The 20,232-nt window shown below is 46.0% G+C and overlaps 1 protein-coding gene across 2 annotated transcripts; it reads left to right on the top strand.

The window, feature by feature from the left end:
- Positions 1-1,766: 1,766 nt before the first annotated feature.
- Positions 1,767-20,199, top strand: aldh18a1 (aldehyde dehydrogenase 18 family, member A1). Of its 2 annotated transcripts, none has more exons than XM_063217023.1 (18): positions 1,767-1,914; positions 4,028-4,135; positions 6,843-6,994; positions 7,593-7,742; positions 8,290-8,394; positions 8,560-8,718; positions 9,791-9,881; positions 10,139-10,263; positions 10,964-11,108; positions 11,599-11,672; positions 11,804-11,903; positions 12,557-12,777; positions 13,269-13,406; positions 13,705-13,900; positions 14,315-14,436; positions 15,156-15,342; positions 16,724-16,819; positions 17,377-20,199. In XM_063217023.1, the coding sequence occupies exons 2-18, from the start codon at positions 4,045-4,047 to the stop codon at positions 17,565-17,567; spliced, it is 2,343 nt and encodes a 780-aa protein (XP_063073093.1). In that variant the 5' UTR covers positions 1,767-1,914; positions 4,028-4,044; the 3' UTR covers positions 17,568-20,199. The 2 variants fall into 2 exon arrangements, with proteins under 2 accessions (XP_063073093.1, XP_063073092.1); XM_063217022.1 differs by having other exon boundaries at positions 6,777-6,994.
- The last annotated feature ends 33 nt before the right edge of the window (positions 20,200-20,232 follow it).

Raw genomic sequence — 20,232 nt, 5'->3', positions numbered from 1 at the left:
ACACACACACACACACACACACACACACACACACACACACACACACACACACACACACACACACACACTCAGAACTACTACACGTTATACCTACACACTGCAGTAAACATATATTATAAGACAGTTATCCTTCCATCAGTTCACACACACAAACAACACACACACCCACACACACACACACACACACCAGGGCTTGATACTAACTTTTTCGCTTGCCGGCCACTGTGGCTAGTGGTTTTCCTGAATCAATAGCCATCCAGCTATTCTACAAGCCACTTTTTTTAATCGTGATGCTGTACATCTAACATCAGAAGATGAGGTGCTTAAAGCAAGAAGATGAGTGCATGGGTTTCAACATGGAAATAAAACAAGCAAATAGAAACTGAGTAACTGAGCTTTTTTTTAACTTAAATACAAACGTCATATTATAGAATGAGCTACCTGCCAAATTGGCTAATGACACTGAAATTGTTACCAGCCACAGCCAAGTTTTACCAGCATTTGGCCTGTTGGCAGGTGCCAGTGTCAAGCCCTGACACACACACACACACACACACACACACACACACACACACACACACACACACACACACACACACACACACACACACACACACACACACGCAGTGCAGTAATAGTGATTGTCCTAAGAAGAGAGTAGAGAGTAGGCCTATAGTATTAATCCTGAGAGGAAATTAAGGTGAGAAAATAAGAATGTAAATAAATAAGAGTAGGGGCCCATAGAGCTCGAAAGTCCCGCCCCTTGGTTCCGCGTTTCACGGGACCTAAGCTGACCATCTAACAACATGGTAGAGAGTAAATATCTTCTGATCTCAGTCATGATATGCGCTGGGCTACAAATATGCTGTTTAAGAGGCTAGATAAAGATTATTCATGCAGAAGTATCAATGTTTTGTTCCGAGGCCGTCGGCATGAAAAATGTGAAGAAACGCAGCTTTCTAAAAAGTTTGGGGGTTCGTACGAAAAATTAAGCAAAAATATCAGAAACAACATATATGGAGCTCGTGGCACAACTCGAAGGGGATCGAAATATCATTTTAATACCGCCATTGGATTACATGCTACAATTTTCGGCTAAAAACGCCGTTGAGGTCCCATGAAATCGGGGGAAGTGACGTCACTTTCTAGCTCTATTAGGCCTAGCTCTTATCAACTGCTATCAAAAGCAGATGAAAGTATGCCACAGCTATTTTTTATTTCTTTTTGTGATGTTATTGTTCCTTCATATCAGCAATATAGAGTTACCTAGGCTACTGTAGGATAGGCCTAGAGAGCTAATCCTGAAGGGAAAATTAGGATTAGAATTAGGGTTTAGACATTGAGAGAGTTGACAGTGAGTATTCCTGAGGAATCCTGACAAGATATAATAATAATAATAATAATAATAATAATAATAATAATACCAATTATTATTATTAGGCTATAGTATTAGACTATTATTATTATCCTAGGCCTATTGTTGTTGTTGTCATCATCAGCATCATTATTATAACTATTAGGCTACTGTTATTATTATTATCATCAGTATTATTATTATTAGTAGTAGTAGTAGTAGTAGGCCTAGTAGTAGTAGTAGTAGTAGTAGTAGTAGTAGTAGTAGTAGGCTATATTGTTGTGACTAGCTAGGCATTCTACCAAAGATTCTGTAATTCTGCATTTAGGTCGTCTCTGGTTCTACGACTTAACGTGAACGTAAAATCTTTAGGAATACGGAACTGCTAGCCACTCGACGTAAAGGACGCAAACGTGGATAAGCACCAATGCTACACAAGCCCTGAAGTTCACGTTCATAAACCTGCTGCCAGAAGTCCAACTGCAAGCTACTTGTACGGATAGCTGCTTCCCGTGCTTGGACACTTTAACGGGAGTGACTTAGCATTCTAAGTAGAAAAGGTATGTATCCATTACTATTGCTGAAAACAAGATTCACAATCAGTGTTGAATAGTTGCTAGGCAAGTGAGCCCTCATTGAATCCATTGAATGCAAACTGTACTTAGCTAGCAAGCTAGGTGTCGGCAAAGCTAGCATAAATAGTAACATGGGAAACACGCTGACACAGATTCCTGAAAACTGGGTCATGCTTGGTAGCCATGTGGCAGTAACCAAACTGTTGCTATAAACCTAACAATTGCGTTTAACGTTGCCAGAGCATTTTAATGTTTATTGAATACGCATATATTGGGGCTAATATCATGATATTGTACCCGGGGCCAAGTGAGGAAAACTAATTGCCGCTCTTTGGTTGGGGGCGGGCAACACATGACAGCTTGCTATTTTGATTAGGTCTATATTAATTTGAAATAGTCATCAGATCAGATTAAAAGTTATTCAACACCTCTTGTGTCTGCATTTGCTGCAGCGTTTTGCACTGTTTGTCGCCAATACCTTTGCTTGGACAGTGTGCAGTCTGACACGCTGGCAGTGTTTACAGTTTCCTCTTTTTTTGTTTGTGGTCATTATTTGATGGAGGCCAGACTGTCATTGCGATACAAAATGATTGCTGTCATCGGTATACTCATGCAGATTGACTTCCTGTTGACACGACAGTCATCTTTTTGAATGTGGCTTAAATCGTGACTTTGCCTTCGCTCCATCCACTCCATGTACACGTATCCGTCCACGCCAGCACCCTGTTTCATCAGCCTGGTCTGGGTGGAGTCTACCCCCGATTGGACAGGGTGTCGGGTGGTTTGTGTGCGGAAATTGAAGAGGCTCCCTAAAATGAATGACTTGTGGAGATTGTTTCCTACAGCCGTCTATTTAAGGGAGCCTTGAACACGTTGTTGGGGAGAGAACTGAGCAGTTAAATCACAGTACGATGTCATGCCTTACAGGGAAAAATATAGGCTTATATTTTGTAGCCAAAACACTTCACGCTGCATTGAAGGGCAGTATGTTTTCTGTCCAAAGCATTTCACTCATTGCACTAATATCACAGTCATATTGTAGTAATACTGTAGTAGTTCAAACTGTAGTTTTGATACTGCAGTATAGACCTATACAATGCAGTTTTTTTTTGCAAAAGGGCGGCAGACCTATTATTAGATGGACATGATAATACTCTTCTCTCTTATTGACCTCAGATGAAGAGGAAGGCCATGTAGGTCCTTGGGTGAGTGTCTGCTGTGCATTGCAGTGACTCATTCACCTGCTATCGGAAGCTGTTTAGGATGGGGGACGAAGTCCTGTCTATTTCAAGATGGTGGTGATACCGAATACAGTATAGCCTACGGTACACAGTGCTGCGGTAATGGACAGGCGCCTCAGGAATGCTCCGGCTGAAATGTTAGCTTTGCTGCGCTGCCTCTCAGCAGCAGCTGCAAATGTCTGTCATTGACATAACTAACCTGAGCACACAACTTCCTGTCAACCAGATGGGCAGCTTGGCCCCTGAAGATGACACACACACACATACACACACACACACACACACACACACACACACACACACACACACACATACACATACACATACACACACACACACACACACACACACACACACACACACACACACACACACAGAAACACAGGAACGCCTGCAGGGATGAATTGAATGTAGGTTACGGTGACCGGCCCGCCACTCTGTGTGTATCTATTAACTCATGTTTACCCACTTTTTAGCCTTTCTGATTGCCTCACCTCCCCGCCACCAAATGTCACGACCCTCTTCTCTGTTTACCATGATCCCCTCTGTAGCCTCTGTTGTGGGTCACATCTAGTGGTGGCGCCGGCAGTGGCGATAGTAGTGTGTCAGAGATTCTGGAATAATGATGGTGACATATAAAGTGTTCCAGGACGTTTTTGGTCCTGATGGAGCTTGGGTCATTCACCAGATTTGGTTCCTATTGATATCGATTTTTATTATGGAATCAAATAAACGTGTGTGTGTGTGTGTGTGTGTGTGTGTGTGTGTGTGTGTGTGTGTGTGTGTGTGTGTGTGTGTGTGTGTGTGTGTGTGTGTGTGTGCGTGTGTGTGTGTGCGTGTGTGTGTGTGACGTGCAGGGTTGTCCGGAGGCATCATGTTGCTGCACAGGTTATCGGAGTGTTCCAGGGTCACGCTACGCACATGGAACTCACACATGGCCACCAGGGCCGCCTCACAAGGAAAGAGTAAGTGCACATGGTGGAGCTGTCCATGTGAACATTAATGTTGAAGCATACTGAAACATCTGTGCTGGAAATATGTACCAAATTATGTATCCATTGCACACACATTTTGCTACAGGTGTACAACTGAAAAGAAGTGTCAGTCAGTATTTGGTTGCAAGCGTATGTAGTATGCATAGCTGTATTGGAAAACAAGTGTGAACAGATATTATGGGTTTTTTTACACTGTTTCACTCGCATGCTGTAGGTTTCCCTCATATATGCCACTTGTTGCGTTTATTGCATCATTTTTGTAATTTGATACGGATATTTGTGTCAAATCTTGATTATTTCTCGTATTATTACAATGCTGTTTGTACCGTGTTCATTTGCTAAATGTCAGTAACGGTTACATATATTTATTGGACACATTGGTCCATGTAATGTTTTAGTAATCAATCTATTCTCTCTGCAGTAACCGTTAAACTCCGTCCTCTTCAGTGTTCAGGGCTATGTCTGGAGGCAAAACCGGCATCTTCTCTCCACCCCTCTCTACCATTCTGTGGCTTCCATTACCCGTTTTTTTGCAACCTCTCTATCCCTCTATCTCTCCCTCACTCTCTTGCCCTCTGTCTGCGTCACTGCTTAATGCACGAGGGCAGGGCCACTGACGACTTTGACCAGGCCCAGGACAAAATTATCTGAAAAGGGCTCCCAATGCATACTATGTAATGTAATGTAGGGCTGCACGATAATGGAAAAAATCATAATCACGATTATTTTCGTCAAAATCATAATCACGATTATCAATCACGATTATTGTTTTTTTGCTGATTTTTTTGAACATTGTAACAAGATGAAAAAATGTCGACTTCGATTTCACTTATGTATCACGATTTTCTATTATTTTCGATTAATTGTGCAGCCCTAATGTAATGGGGACCAAATTCTGGGCCTCCTTCTTTCCCTGCTCTCGGGACAGCTGACCCGTTTGTCCCCACCCCTGCCGGCTGGCCTGCACACGGGTGTTGAGTTTTTGGGTGGTATGCTGACGCTGCACAGCGCAGCACAGCACAGCAGCTCCGGGTCTATTCTCTCTCTCTGTGCTTTGGTGTTAGGGGGCTTACAGCACGCTCACATTCCCGCTCCTGCACATAATGGATGGGCAACACACACACACACACACACACACACACACACACACACACACACACACACACACACACACACACACACACACACACACACACACACACACACACACACACAGGCAATTTGGGACATAGTAGGGTGAACTCAGAGACACCACTGTTCTCATGGTTACCTCTGTCATCTTACACACACACACACACACACACACACACACACCCACAACCCACACATAGCCAACGCCAGCCCAGAAGTTCTTTTTAATTGCACGTCTCTTACAGCTGTCACATGCACAGTAACAAACACACACAAAGACTTTCTGCTTACTCCTGCAAACATAACAATAGGGCGTGCTATTGTTATTTTTGTTGATGTGTGTTTGATTACAGATGAAGATGACTGTGTGATGGTGCTTGTGATTATCAAAAGGTGTTAGTTTGGGCAGATGTAATTTCTCCTCCTTCTCTCCATCCAGTCAGCCTTCATCCATCTGCCATCATGCTTCTTGCCTCAAGTGATCACCATCATCCTCATCTTCAACATCATACTTCATCTTACTCATCATCCTCATCCTCCTACCCTGTCTCTGATCCTTCACCTCCTCCCCTCTCCATGGCTATGTCTGAAATGGGAAAGCTAATGAATTGCTACCCTCACTGGCTAACAAGTCATTAACATTGAACAAGCATCAAGATGTCTATTAAAACCTTTGTAATGGGCGACCTGGGGGGGAATTCCAAGAACATGGTTGAGCGATAAACCTGGCTTGTGCTTAGTCAACCTACAGGAATCTCAATCTTCTAGGAGTTTATTGTCATTGAAGGCAACACAATTGTGGAAGTGGTAAACCCAATGGATAGTTTGCAGATGCCATTCATTTCAGGAAATGCTCCAGGTGCCACTACCTGAAGGTTAATGTAACCTGGTTTACGGCTGAATCAGCCTCTTGGGGTACCGCCTGCATAGACTGCTAAACAGTTACACCAACAGTAGACTTCATAATCTGATTAAAGGTTAGACACTGAAGGCCTGAAGGCAGGAAGGGAGCATCAATTCTACCTCAAAATTAGACGGTACAAAAGTGAAGACAGTTGTCAGCAGTGGTGGTCAAACTGTATTCATTAGTTGCTATCCAGTGCCACATATTCCAATTGACCTGGTTTTATCTGCCCAGTTCAACCAGTTCAACTGTGCAATTCAACCAGGTGATCACTCAACCAGACAATCACTTAATTGAATTGCACAGGTAAAAGCAGGTTGTGTGGAATATGTGGCACTGGATCTATTAAGTCCAAGTCGCCCATCACTGCCGATCGGTAAACGCACTCTTAGAAAGCAGCATTATCTCCCCATTTCAGACGCAGCCTCCATCACCTTATCCCTCACCTCATTGGCTCCCTCTGCATGACTCCTCATGTGCTCATTGGCTGCTTCCTCCCCCCCTGGTGCCCCTCCCTCTCCTCCTCCTCCTTCTCCCCCTTCTCCCCCTCTCTCTGTGTCTTTGTGCCCCCTCCAGATGCCCGTCTAATGTGCCCCGGCATGCCCGTGCGTCGCCACTGGAGTAACGTGCCTTTTCTTACAGTGCCGCTGGCGCGCGCCCACGGCAAGTCGTTTGCGCACCGCAGCGAGCTGCGGCAGGCCAAGCGCGTGGTGGTCAAGCTGGGCAGCGCCGTGGTCACGCGCGGGGATGAGTGCGGACTGGCCCTGGGCCGCCTGGCATCCATCGTGGAACAGGTGAGCAAGATGATGGGCTCAGGACTCACGTTGCATCAGACCCTGCATAGTAGCAGTTTTCAAGTGGCCCAGGGGGTGGTGGGCTTAGGTGGAACTAAGGTGTGTTAGAAGGAACTATATTGTGCTCAGAGGCATCGAGCAGAAAAAAAACAACCTTAGGGGAAAGCTGTGGTGGGCCATTCATAACGGAATTCAACTACAAATACCTATGAACGCCAGTAGTATAGTCTACTGTAGGCCTAGTGTAGGCCTATTTCAATAATTCTGTATGATCATCCAATTTTCTATTATCCTGCCCCAAGATCGACTAGGAAAGCCTCCGCTATCGACCAGTCGATCACGATCGACGGGTAGGGTGACCCCTGACCTACAGTATGTGGTAAACCTGCTAATGGATACTCCAAAGATGTCATTTAGTTAAAAAAAGAGGATTCCAGGCTCTTCTATTAGATGATTTACCACTACCTCAAGGTTAACTTCACCTGGTTCACTACTTAGCCAGGTTCTTGTGTGTGCACCTTGCTGCTCCTAGCCACAATTGGTTTGTAAACATAATGATTGTGCGATGTTGTGCTGGGGTTTCTTCTGTCCTGGGTAGGTGGCGATGTTACAGAACCAGGGTCGCGAGATGATGATCGTGACGAGTGGCGCAGTGGCGTTTGGTAAGCAGCGCCTTCGTCACGAGATCCTGCTCTCCCAGAGCGTCCGACAGGCCCTTCACTCCGGACAGAACGCCCTCAAGGACATGGTGAGGAAACCTCACCCCTTATCTCTCACCTCTCACCCCTCACCTCTGACTTGAACATGTCCAACGAAAGGACTGTTTGAAATGGCTGACTTGCTGGCTGAAGGCAAAGCATTTGGGACTCGTATCCATTATGTACATGTGATGCAGCAAAGCCAAAGCACGTGAAAGAACTGACGTTTTCACTGCAAGTCAGCCACTTGCTGGGAGTCCTGGTCAAAAGGGCAGCCTACACAAAGTTCCAGACACAGACAGACACATCAACACATGATAAGGAAAATAAACTTACAGAAAACATTCACATTATAAGGAAAATAAGTACTTAGTCTTCAACCAGTTGGTTGATTGGTTGATGTTTTTGGTTTCGGTTTTTGGCAGATGATGGCGGGAATGTGGAAGGGTCAATTGTGCATATTAGCTGTTCCCTTTGAAACAATGTCTGAACCAACAGTTAACCTGCTTGTATATTCTTTTTGTTGTGGTTGTGCTCGTCTCGTCTTGTCTGTCCCTTGTTTTTGTCTCGTCTCGTGTTGTGTCGTGTGTCTCCTAGTCTCTGCCAGTCCTGGAGGCTCGCGCCTGTGCTGCCGCTGGCCAGAGTGGACTGATGGCCCTCTATGAAGCCATGTTCACACAGTACAGCACCTGCACTGCACAGGTACACACACACACACACACACACACACACACACACACACACACACACACACACACACACACACAACCCAGATATAATCATTATGCACGCACACATGCCAGGTATTCTGACCGCTATACACACGCGCACACACCCATGCTCTGTATTTTTCCTCCCCCCCCCCAGATCCTGGTGACCAACCTGGACTTCCACGACGAGCAGAAGCGCCGCAACCTGAACAGCACGCTGCACGAGCTGCTGCGCATGAACATCGTGCCCATCATCAACACCAACGACGCCGTGGTGCCCCCGCCCGAGCCCAACAGCGACCTGCAGGGGGTAAACGTGGGTACAGAGTAGAGTAGAGTAGATGGGGGGAGGGGGAAGGGGCCTGGCCCGGCCTGGCTCACCTCCTGGCCCACTTGGCCCACCCGCTGCCTCCTCGCCGCACCGCACTGCACTGCATGCTGGGACGAAAAGGGCTCTTGGAGGAAGGAAGGGAGGTTGCATGCTTCTGGTGGCTGTGCCGCGCCATGCCATGCTGTGCCATGCCATGCCGCGCCTGGTAGGATAGGATAGGATAGGGTGCACTTGGGGAGTGTCAGTGCTAAGTCTGACTAATGCTAAATCCAATGTTTCTGTGCTAACTCTCATAGTCACTAAACCAACTGCTGTTTCAGTGCTAACACTGGCTATTACCAAACTAACTAAGCTCAGCCTTTCAATGTTAACACTGACTATTACTAACCAACTAGTGTTTCAAAGCCCACTCCGACTATTAACCTCACCCCTATTTGAATACTAACACGGACTACCACTAACCTGTGTTTCAGAGCTAGCTTGGATCAGAACAAAACCAACCCAGGATTTGGTGCTCTGACTGTTAACCACCATACGAGTAACTGTAGTCAGTGCAGTCGGGTTGAAAGCAGAGCAAGAAAATGCTGAAATGAAGGCTGTGAAGCACTCTGTGTGGTGTTCCTCACAGGCTAACCTCTTATTTTGTTCTCTTGCCTCTTCTTCTCTTTCTTTCTTTCTTTCTCTTTCTACAGAAACCACTGCACACTGTACCATGTTGTACTAACTAACTCGTAGATATGAACACTAGAGACCTTAGGTCAGATCGCCGCCTTATTTAGCAGGTATAACGCTGCCATCAGTTGGTGACGATGCACAATGCGCACATTATCCTGTAAGTGGCAGTAACGCAACATCTATGAAAAACATAGGATACCCGACCAAGATAAAAATAAAAAAGAAAGACCAAAAGGCTAAACACGGCATCCAGTGTTCATATCTATCGTACCAAAGAGCTTAGCCTCCGCTAACATGCCGCTTATGCCTCGGTTGGCAGTCCTTTATGTCACATCCTGTGGGGTGCCCATGGGTAATGTAGTGTCCCTCTCCCTCTTGGCAGGTGATTAGCATCAAGGACAATGACAGCCTGGCAGCCCGGCTGGCCGTGGAGATGAGGGCCGACCTGCTCATCGCTCTGTCTGACGTGGAAGGTGAGAATCTCAATTTCCTTTTTAAAACTGAGTGTGTGTGTGTGTGTGTGGTGGGGAGAGGTGTATACATGCAAATTGCAAGTCTTTGTTCTAAGAATACATTGCTAAGTGCCTTTGCGTGTGAATGGGTATAAATATAAATGCCGTGAGGTTAAGTGTAATGACATACTATATACAGTGAGCGTCATTGGATAATTGCCTTTATTTGTGCTAAGTATTAAGGTGCGTGTGTGTGCATGCGTGTGTGTACTCTGTAGGTCTGTATGACAGCCCCCCTGGTACGGACGACGCCAAGCTGCTGGACACTTTCTACCCTGGAGACCAGCAGTCCATTACCTACGGCACCAAGTCCAGAGTAGGCATCGGGGGCATGGAGGCCAAGGTCAGACACACACGCACACACACACACACGCACACACACACACACACACAATCTTGCTGTACACACCACACACTTTCACCATCTCATGTGCGCATGCACGCACACACATTGGATTACTTTTATTTGGACCCAAGAGATAAGCATTAAGGTACAAGATCCAAATATTTTGGAATAGGCTATTGACAGGCTGGCAGATTTTAAAAGACTTACACACTTACGTATGCCAGCATTGTTGTTACAAAAGATGAAACATCATTCAAGGATAAACAAAACATCTTCGTCTCCATATTTGCATGCTACCTATTATAGATGAAAACACACACACACACACACACACACAATCTTGCTCACACAAACGCACACATGCGGTGTTTCGCATCCATTCACATATGAACAGCCATGCTTACACACTTTATAATCATGCACACACACATCACACACAAGCAAAAACATAAGGCAAGATATGACCGTGTGTTTGCTTTTTGTGTCATTTCTCACCTTTGTGCAGGTGAAAGCTGCTCGTCTTGTGTGTGTGTGTGTGTGTGTGTGTGTGTGTGTGTGTGTGTGTGTGTGTGTGTGTGTGTGTGTGTGTGTGTGTGTGTGTGTGTGTGTGTGTGTGTGTGTGTGTGTGTGTGTGTGTGTGTGTGTGTGTGTCTGTGTGTGTCTGTGTGTCTGTGTGTCTGTGTGTGTGTGTCTCCAGGTGAAAGCGGCCCTGTGGGCGCTGCAGGGTGGTACGTCGGTGGTCATCGCCAATGGAACGTCCCCAAAGGTCACAGGGCACGTGATCACGGACATCGTGGAGGGCAAGAAGGTCGGCACCTTCTTCTCAGAGGTCAAGCCGGCTGGTGAGTCCGGGGCAACTCTACAGTCCTACATAGTGCGTGTGTGTGTGTGTGTGTGTGTGTGTCTACATGCATTAAGAGCCTGGATACATTAGAATGTTTGTGTGTGTGTGTGTGTGTGTGTGTGTGTGTGTGTGTGTGTGTGTGTGTGTGTGTGTGTGTGTGGTGTGTGTGTGTGGTGTGTGTGTGTGTGTGTGTGTGTGTGTGTGTGTGTGTGTGTGTGTGTGTGTGTGTGTGTGTGTGTGTGTGTGTGTGTGTGATTGAGTGACCATCACTGGGGTTGTTGGTGCATTCTGACTGTGAGGCCGAGAGCCCAACTCTTTGGTGTAGCGGTCAGAGCCCCAGTTTGCTACCCCAGAAGGTCTGGGTTCGAGTCCCGGCGGTGCAACTCTGCTCCCCTTTATATTGAACTATGTAAATGTACATACAGTATGTCTGCATTGTACAGTAATGTGTTTGTGTGTGTGTGTGTGTGTGTGTGTGCGCGCTGCAGGTCCCACTGTGGAGCAGCAGACAGAGATGGCTCGCACTGCCGGGAGAACTTTGGCAGCCCTGGACCCCGACCAGGTAACACACACACACACACACACACACACACACACACACACACACACACACAGTTACTTGGAATAACACACATCGGTACAAACAGAAACGTGGAAATGTCTGATGAAGTGTGTCCCACTGTTGTCCCACAGAGAAGTGAAATCATCTGTGCCTTTGCCGACCTCCTGACAGAGAAGAGAGAAGACATACTAGCAGCTAATAAGAAGGACATGGAACTGGCCGTCAATGCAGGTGTGTGTGTGTGTGTGTGTGTGTGTGTGTGTGTGTGTGTGTGTGTGTCTCTGTCTCTGTCTCTGTCTCTGTCTCTGTGTGTGCGTGTGTTTCCATGTGTGTGTGTGTGTGTGTGTGTGTGTGTGTGTGTGTGTGTGTGTGTGGGTTTGATGAACAGAAAATGCTGCACATACTCTAATACAGTGGTTCTTAACCTTTTTTTCTTAACGCACCCCCTTACCTATGCCCAAGACAAGCCACGCACCCCCACCCCAAACTTCTACACTTGTATACGCACAAAAAATGATTTAAGTGATTAATTACAATGATTCTGGCTTGAGACATTAATCAATACCTTAATGACTTGACATGGGAACCAAAACCGGTTTAAATTTGGGTTTAACTTGGCCTAATGATAATGTTTGCGAACAGAATTTTGGTCACAACCTCAACACAAACACAATTCCGTGCACCCCCTGAAATCTCTGGCGCACCCCCAGGTGGTGCCCGCACCCCACGTTAAGAACCACTGCTCTAATATATGCACACACATACAGAAAAACCTTGAAATTAAGTCTCTCTCTTTCTCTCTCTCTCTCTCTCTCTCTCTCTCTCTCTCTCTCTCTCTCTCTCTCTCTCTCTCTCTCTCTCTGTCTCTCTCTCTCTGTCATCAGGTCGTCTGTCTCCCCCCATGCTGAAGCGTCTGAGTTTGTCGTCTGCCAAGTTGAACAGCTTGGCCATCGGCCTGCGTCAGATCGCAGTGTCGTCTCAGGACAGCGTGGGTCGCGTGCTGCGCCGCACCCGGGTGGCCAACAACCTGGAACTGGAGCAGATCACCGTGCCCATTGGAGTCCTGCTGGTCATCTTCGAGTCACGCCCAGACTGCCTACCACAGGTACTGTACACACACACACACACACACACACACACACACACACACACACACACACACATACACACACACACACACACACACACACACTCACACTGTAGAGCGCGCACACACAGACTTTAGAACACACATACACACACACTACAGATCACCGTGCCCACACACACGCATTAGAGAGCATGCACACAAACACACACACACACTGTAAGTCACTATCCCCATAGGGGTTTTAACTCATTACAAATCAGTGTCTCTCTTGTCAATCTTTGCTACTTCACAAAACATTTCCTCATCTACACACAACCACACAAAGGCACAGCATTGTGCTGATACTGTACTGTGGGATGAATTAAGTGTGTGTGTGTGTGTGTCTGTGTGTGTGTCTGTGTCTGTGTCTGTGTCTGTGTGTGTGTGTGTGTGTGTGTGTGTGTGTGTGTGTGTGTGTGTGTGTGTGTGTGTGTGTGTGTGTGTGTGCACGTGCGTCTGTACTGTAGGTGTCTGCTCTGGCCATCGCCAGTGGCAACGCTCTGCTGCTAAAAGGAGGGAAGGAGGCCACACACACGAACCGCATCCTACACGAGATCGCCCAGGAAGCACTGGCCGTACACGGAGTCAAGGACGCCATCCAACTGGTGAGACACACACACACACACACACACACACACACACACACACACACACACACACACACACACACCAACTGCAACCAACCTGTGCGAGATTGCCCAGGAATCACTAACCATTCACAGAGTCAAGGACACCATCCAACTGGTGAGATATTGACATTTACACACACACACACACACACACACACACACACACACACACACACACACACACACACACACACACACACACACACACACACACACACACACACACACACACACACACACACACACCAGCTAACTGTCTGTCCCTTTGCGTCAGGTGAGCACGCGTGAGGAGGTGGAGGATCTGTGTCGCCTGGAGAAGATGATTGACCTGATCATCCCGCGCGGCTCCTCAACGCTGGTGCGCGACATCCAGCGCGCCGCCAAGGGCATCCCCGTGCTCGGACACAGCGAGGGCATCTGCCACGTCTACATCGACGCTGAGGCCAGCATCGACAATGTCATCAAGATTGGTGAGGAGAGAGAGAGACAGACAGACAGACAGACAGACAGACAGACACACACACAGAGATACACACACACACACACACACACACACAATGTCACAGAAGTGACACAGAAGCCAGAGTAGAATAGGTCATCAAGATCGGTGAGGGGACTCTGAGAAAGAAAGAGAGGAAGAAGCACATATGCACACACATACACACATACACAGTCATGTTGTGATGCTGACGCCAGCAAAGACAAGGTCATCAACATCTTTGAGGGGATGGACACACACACACACGCACACACACACACACACACCCTTAAGCTTAGCACAAAATATCAACAACTTGATGTTCTACAGCCGGCTTCCAAGTCATTGTAGCCTACCAGTGAAATCTCTGCTGTCTCATGTGACTTGTGACTGTGGTGTGTTGCAGTGCGGGACTCCAAGTGCGACTACCCGGCGGCGTGCAACGCCATGGAAACGCTACTGGTGCACAGAGACGTGCTACGGACACCACTCTTCGACCAGATCATCGACATGCTGCGCACAGAACGGGTGAGTGTCTCTCTGGTCAATTTTTGACACCATTTGATTTGGTGGGAGTTTTTAAAAGATTATTTTTGGCCTTTTACACCTCTATTATTCAGATAAAACAGTGAGAGAGACAGGAAACGAGGGGGTAGAGAGAGATGGTGGGGGAAGATTGTAATGAAACTGCGCCCACTTCGCCACTTCGCCCTCAGCCAGGTGGCAATTTTTGATGCTGAAGGCATACTTATTGTGATCCATGTTCATGCGGTCACCTGGACCTTTTCCTAACACTAACCTCTATCCATCAGAGAAGTTAGGCTGCTGCCAGGGAGTGCTTAGTTTTGAGTCGTACCTCACTTTTTGACAGCAGGCCAAAACTCTGCTCAAATGGTGTCAGACATTGGGATGAGATTGTGTAGCTCTAGGTCACTATGTTACATTACACTTAGCTGACACTTTCATCCAGAGCTACCTACCGGTCATTTTAGGTACAGGATATACTGCTTTTCCTGCCCAGGGACTGCAGATGGATATGAGCACTTTTGTAAACAATGACTCTTGTGCATGGTCCCTGTTTGAACTAAACGAAATAAACTAAAAACTAAACTAAACATGTGAATGCAGTGTAGTTGTATAAGCAACTGGACGACTCTCTGAGCCTGAGAGACACGTGAATGTGTGTGTGTGTGTGTGTGTGTGTGTGTGTGTGTGTGTGTGTGTGTGTCTTGGTGTGTGCTGTGCAGGTGAAGATCCATGCGGGACCCCGGTTTGCGTCCTATTTGACCTTCAGCCCCTCGGAGGTCAAGTCTCTGCGTACGGAGTACGGTGACCTGGAATGCTGCATTGAGGTGGTGGACAGCATGCAGGAGGCAATAGACCACATCCACAAATACGGCAGCTCACACACAGACGTCATCGTCACAGACAATGGTAAGTGTGTGTGTGTGTTTGTGTTTGTGTGTATTACACTTAACTCTTCCACCTCTTTCTTTATTTGAAAATTCACAGCTCCACAAAATTGTATTGCTAACCAATCAGAGCAGTATTCTATTTGAGGAGGTCATGTACTGTATCTTTAAATCTGTCAACACAAAATGCAAAGTAGCGCTTCCTGAACTCAGAAAAAGAGAGAGTTTCTCCTTAAATGGATTTTTTTTTTAAATCATCTTCATATGTCTTTAGTCCGGCACATATTTTTTGCAACTCAATATCCAATCCCCCGTACTCACATTTTGATTGTGACCTTGTCCTTTGCTGATTGCCTGCCTTAATAAAATAATGAAATTTGCCACTGTCAGCCTAGGCCCAGTCAACATTCCAAGTTGGAAAATTACCTCTCAATTGTGCTTTTGCTAGTTATTTAATACAACCTCTATTAATGTTTTCACGGGGCCACAGGTAAAAGGAGTGGATGGGAGATTACATATTGAATTTGAACCATGGGCTGAGTTGATGCTATATGAAATGGCGACCTCCAGTGGTGGTAGGCTGCAAATGCAGTGCAGCCCTCCTGACTTGCTCATCTCTCATTGCTTATCTCTCTGCTAATGAGTGTATTACTGCCCTCTTGTGGAAGGCTGCAGGGGTTTCTGTTTTGTGAAACACTTGATTTTGGGTTATTTCCTGTCATATTCCTTAAAGGTGCACTGGGTTTTAGTTGATCATTTCCAGAATTCGTATTTTCCATTCACAAATGTTACCTTTCATTAATACTTACCACTACCATCAAATTCTAAGTATCAATTTTGACTGAGAACATTTTCATACATGAAAAGGGAGATCTTCTCCATTTTCTGCCCTTTAGAATTTCCAGAAATAGACATGTTTTTTGCTACAAAACTTACTGTACCTTGGTCATTTTAGTGAATATTAGTTCATTATTTAGTAAATATTAATGAAAGGATACAATTTGGCAGTAGACAGCACAGCTTCAATGAGCAGCATAGTTGCAATACCTATGCTGGCCACCATCCTACACAGTACACCTAAACTGTATGTTTTATTGTGTGCTGGCTAATTTGGGAGCCTCCTCACCTGATGTTCTAATAATTTTTCTGTATGACACAATTTTTTTTACAGGAATGCAGGAAATGAAGATATTTGTGTATGTGTGTTTAAATAAGATTAGGGAAGTTAAGAAAGCAAATCAAGACTATATTTTGACTAGATGTTAATATGTGTGTGTGTGTGTGTGTGTGTGTGTGTGTGTGTGTGTGTGTGTGTGTGTGTGTGTGTGTGTGTGTGTGTGTGTGTGTGTGTGTGTGTGTGTGTGTGTGTGTGTGTGTGTGTGTTTGTGCGCGTGTGTGAGTAGAGGAAACAGCAGAGCAGTTCCTGCAGCAGGTGGATAGCGCGTGTGTCTTCTGGAATGCCAGCTCCCGCTTTGCAGATGGTTACCGCTTCGGCCTTGGTGAGGAGACCAACACACACACACACGCACGCACAACACCTGACACACATCCAGTAGATAAACAACATGCCATCATGCTTGACTTGAACTTGAAGCGCGTTAACTCGTGCTGTACAACGACCTGTGACAGGTTGTTTTTGGTCTGGATACAACGCAAAAGTAAAGCGGCAGAAACGTTGCTTTACTGACAGGTTGGGGTCAGCTGAGCATTTTCGAGTTACGCAACAGATATTCACCGCGGGCAACAGCGGTCATTTGCCACAATGCCGGGAAAACCACTTGCCATGTGCAACGTGACAAAATGGCACGAGTTGGCATGCAAATCGTTACACCACAACGCGGAATGCACATAAGATCATAGACAATCCTTTCAAACACACTCTTCACTTCACTTTCAACCAGCCATCACAAAACACATACAGACAGACAGACGCACAAACATCATTTTTATTCCATCGGCCTACTCCATTCAGACACACCCACAGACACTCCCACAGACACACAGACAGACACTGACAGGCTCTGATGTGTGTGTGTGTGTGTGTCCATTTGTCTAGGTGCGGAGGTGGGCATCAGCACGGCGCGTATCCATGCGCGGGGGCCCGTGGGCCTGGAGGGCCTGCTGACCACCAAGTGGGTGCTGCGGGGGGAGGGCCACACAGCGGCCGACTTCTCGGAACAGGGCAGCATGAAGTACCTCCACGAGAACCTCCCGGTGCCTCAGCCCCTCCTCCGCAACACCAACTAGAGAACCTTTCCAACATGACGACCAGTGATGGACAAAATTGATTCATTAGTTACAATCTAGGGTCATATATTTCAAATTACCTTGTTTTACCTGTCCGATTAAACCAGGTGATTATTTAATTGGACAGATAAAACCAAGTCGTATTTGGAATATGTGGAACTGGATTGTTTTTGCCCACACATTTTGCCCATCATTGAAAACGACCTTACCGACCTCATGGGACTCCCAATGAACCACGCAGACCACGACGGACCCAAGAACACAGAATATTTACGACACAGACTCGAAACGGTGGCAAACAGTAGATCTACAACACAGATCACAATGGAACTATGAAAGCTTTATTTAGAATATGAAGACGTGGCTTAATGAATATGTATGACACAGACCACAATGGAACTATGAATAGTTTATCCAGGACTCGAACAGTGGCAAATAGGATGTCAAGATTCCACAGAATGGATCCCTACTACAACATGAACGTTGTCAACCCCAGGACTACAGTACTTGTAGACCTCTCCCCACAAGACAAAAAGCTCACAGGCTACAGAATGGACCATACCTTCAGTGCTGGTGTTTTGGTGCTATCGTGGCACATGGGATATAGCACAGGACTTTAAAGCATTCATTTTCACATACGATGGCTGGATACTCATCACTCTCATCAGGAAGAGTGTCTTTTTTTTGTATTTGTACTACTCAGTTGTTGAAAAGTATGTTTGTTAATATGAGTATTACATAATACTCAAAGTGTAAATGTGTTGGCACCATGAATCTTCTAATACGGAACTCAGTTGTTCTGTGTCCAAGCTTAATAAGGGCACACTTATTTCAGCTGTTGTGATTGACACGGTTATATCCGTTGCATTGCACAATTCTATTGCCCCAAGGTTAGGGTGCTGCCCTGACCCAACCCCAGTGTCTACCCCCCCAGGGCCATGGCTCAGTAAGCTAGGCCATGGGGGATAAAGCTATGTCTCTGCCCCAACCGCACTTCTCAGACGCACACAGAAATGACTATAACTGCCTGAAGCACACTACAGTGTGTGATTTTCTGAGTCGGTTTTTAATTTAACAGGAGAAATCCTTACTTTGCTCTTGCCAGACCTATCTGGTTCTTATCCGCTTCGCAAGCTACTCTTGGCAGAACCACATTTATCTGGCGAGAGCCGCGTTCGAGAAATCCAGATTTAAAGGAGAAATCTGGTGAGATTAGACACATATCCATGATGAGGCACAGAGGACTGAAGGGACAGGAACAGAATTGGAACATTCCATGTAACATGGAGAGAATAATGAACTAAAGTAAGAGTGCAGCACAACCTGGATGGGACATACTAAACAACTAGAGTGCAGCAGCTGAAAAGGTGGACCAGAACTTCCAGGTGTTTCAGATCTTGCGTAATAATAAATCTCATTTTTTGGAAGATGTGGGGAAAAGTTGAGTTTTCAGGTCTCAGGTCAGACCTCAGGTCTCCAATGTTGCTTTAAGGACTAGACGTTAAGGACTTGTCTTGCTAGCTGCCCCCCACACCAGACACAGGTTATGATGGATCTGTTTTTTATTATTATTTCTTTTCTGTCCGAGTTTTCTTATTCAGTTGTTTTTAAGATATTTCTGACTTCCTTTGCTGTTACTTTGACCAACTATCTGTGTTTGGTCGTCTGAGGAGGACAGTACACCAATGTACATTTCTCTGAGCTGGACTCTCAGATGGCCCAACAGGAGTCAACGTGATTCATGGCTCAAGACTTGTGCATATCTCCTTAGGACGTGTCTGTTATCCAGGTGAAGACCTACCATACGACACTCCTTTGTTCTCTTCTGCTCCTAGCGGCTTCTACCTGTATGCTCTCGGCTGGCCAAACTGTTTCTCTGCGTCTGCTGCCGACCAAATGTTTTTTTTAAGAAAACTCCCTGGCCAGGGAGTGATTGTTACCAGAATCAGCTATGCCCGGTCAGGGGAAGCCTGGTAACCTGGTGTTCCTGGGTCAGAGAGTAGTGATATCTAGAACCAGTTATGCCCAGGTCGGGGTAGTAGGCCTAGTGATTATTAGAAGCATTCATGCCCGGTTCAGGGATTAATGATGGCCAGAACCAGTCGTGCCCGGGTGAGGAGAGAAGTCCTAGTGAATACCAGAACCAGTTGTGCTCTGTTCAGGGGACGTCAGGGCAATTACATGTGCCTAGAGCTGCAGATAGAATGGAATTGTAAATGGACTGCATTTATATAGCGCTTTTCCACTCCTTAAAGTTATCTTAAAATGTGGATTACATGTATGGTTTACATTTACCCATTCAGACAGCAGCAGCCATCCTGCTACAGGAACAGAGACATTCCAGACTGACCTTTGTGCAGGAGGCATCCGATCCTTCTGGATATGCAGTTTAATGTTTTCAGTTTCTTGTTTAATAAATGTTTTTATTTGCTGAAAACAGTCATTTGACTTTGTCTTTCAAAATATTGTTGTTAGTATACATTTTAAGTAATTTGGGGGCTTAACAGCAAGGACTTTTTTTGAGAATACTGTATGTCTCTGAGTGTGTTTCTGAGACCGCATAAAACTCAGAGTAATGATGAACTGTACTTTCTTGGTGCTTTCAAAAAAAAAATACTAGTTCAGCTCACTCCACTGGGCCTTGTTTTGCGAGATATCATTAATT

This window comes from Engraulis encrasicolus, chromosome 15 (assembly GCF_034702125.1).
Source record: "Engraulis encrasicolus isolate BLACKSEA-1 chromosome 15, IST_EnEncr_1.0, whole genome shotgun sequence".
NCBI classification, from domain to species: domain Eukaryota; kingdom Metazoa; phylum Chordata; class Actinopteri; order Clupeiformes; family Engraulidae; genus Engraulis; species Engraulis encrasicolus.
This window is presented reverse-complemented; position numbering and strand designations above follow the sequence as displayed.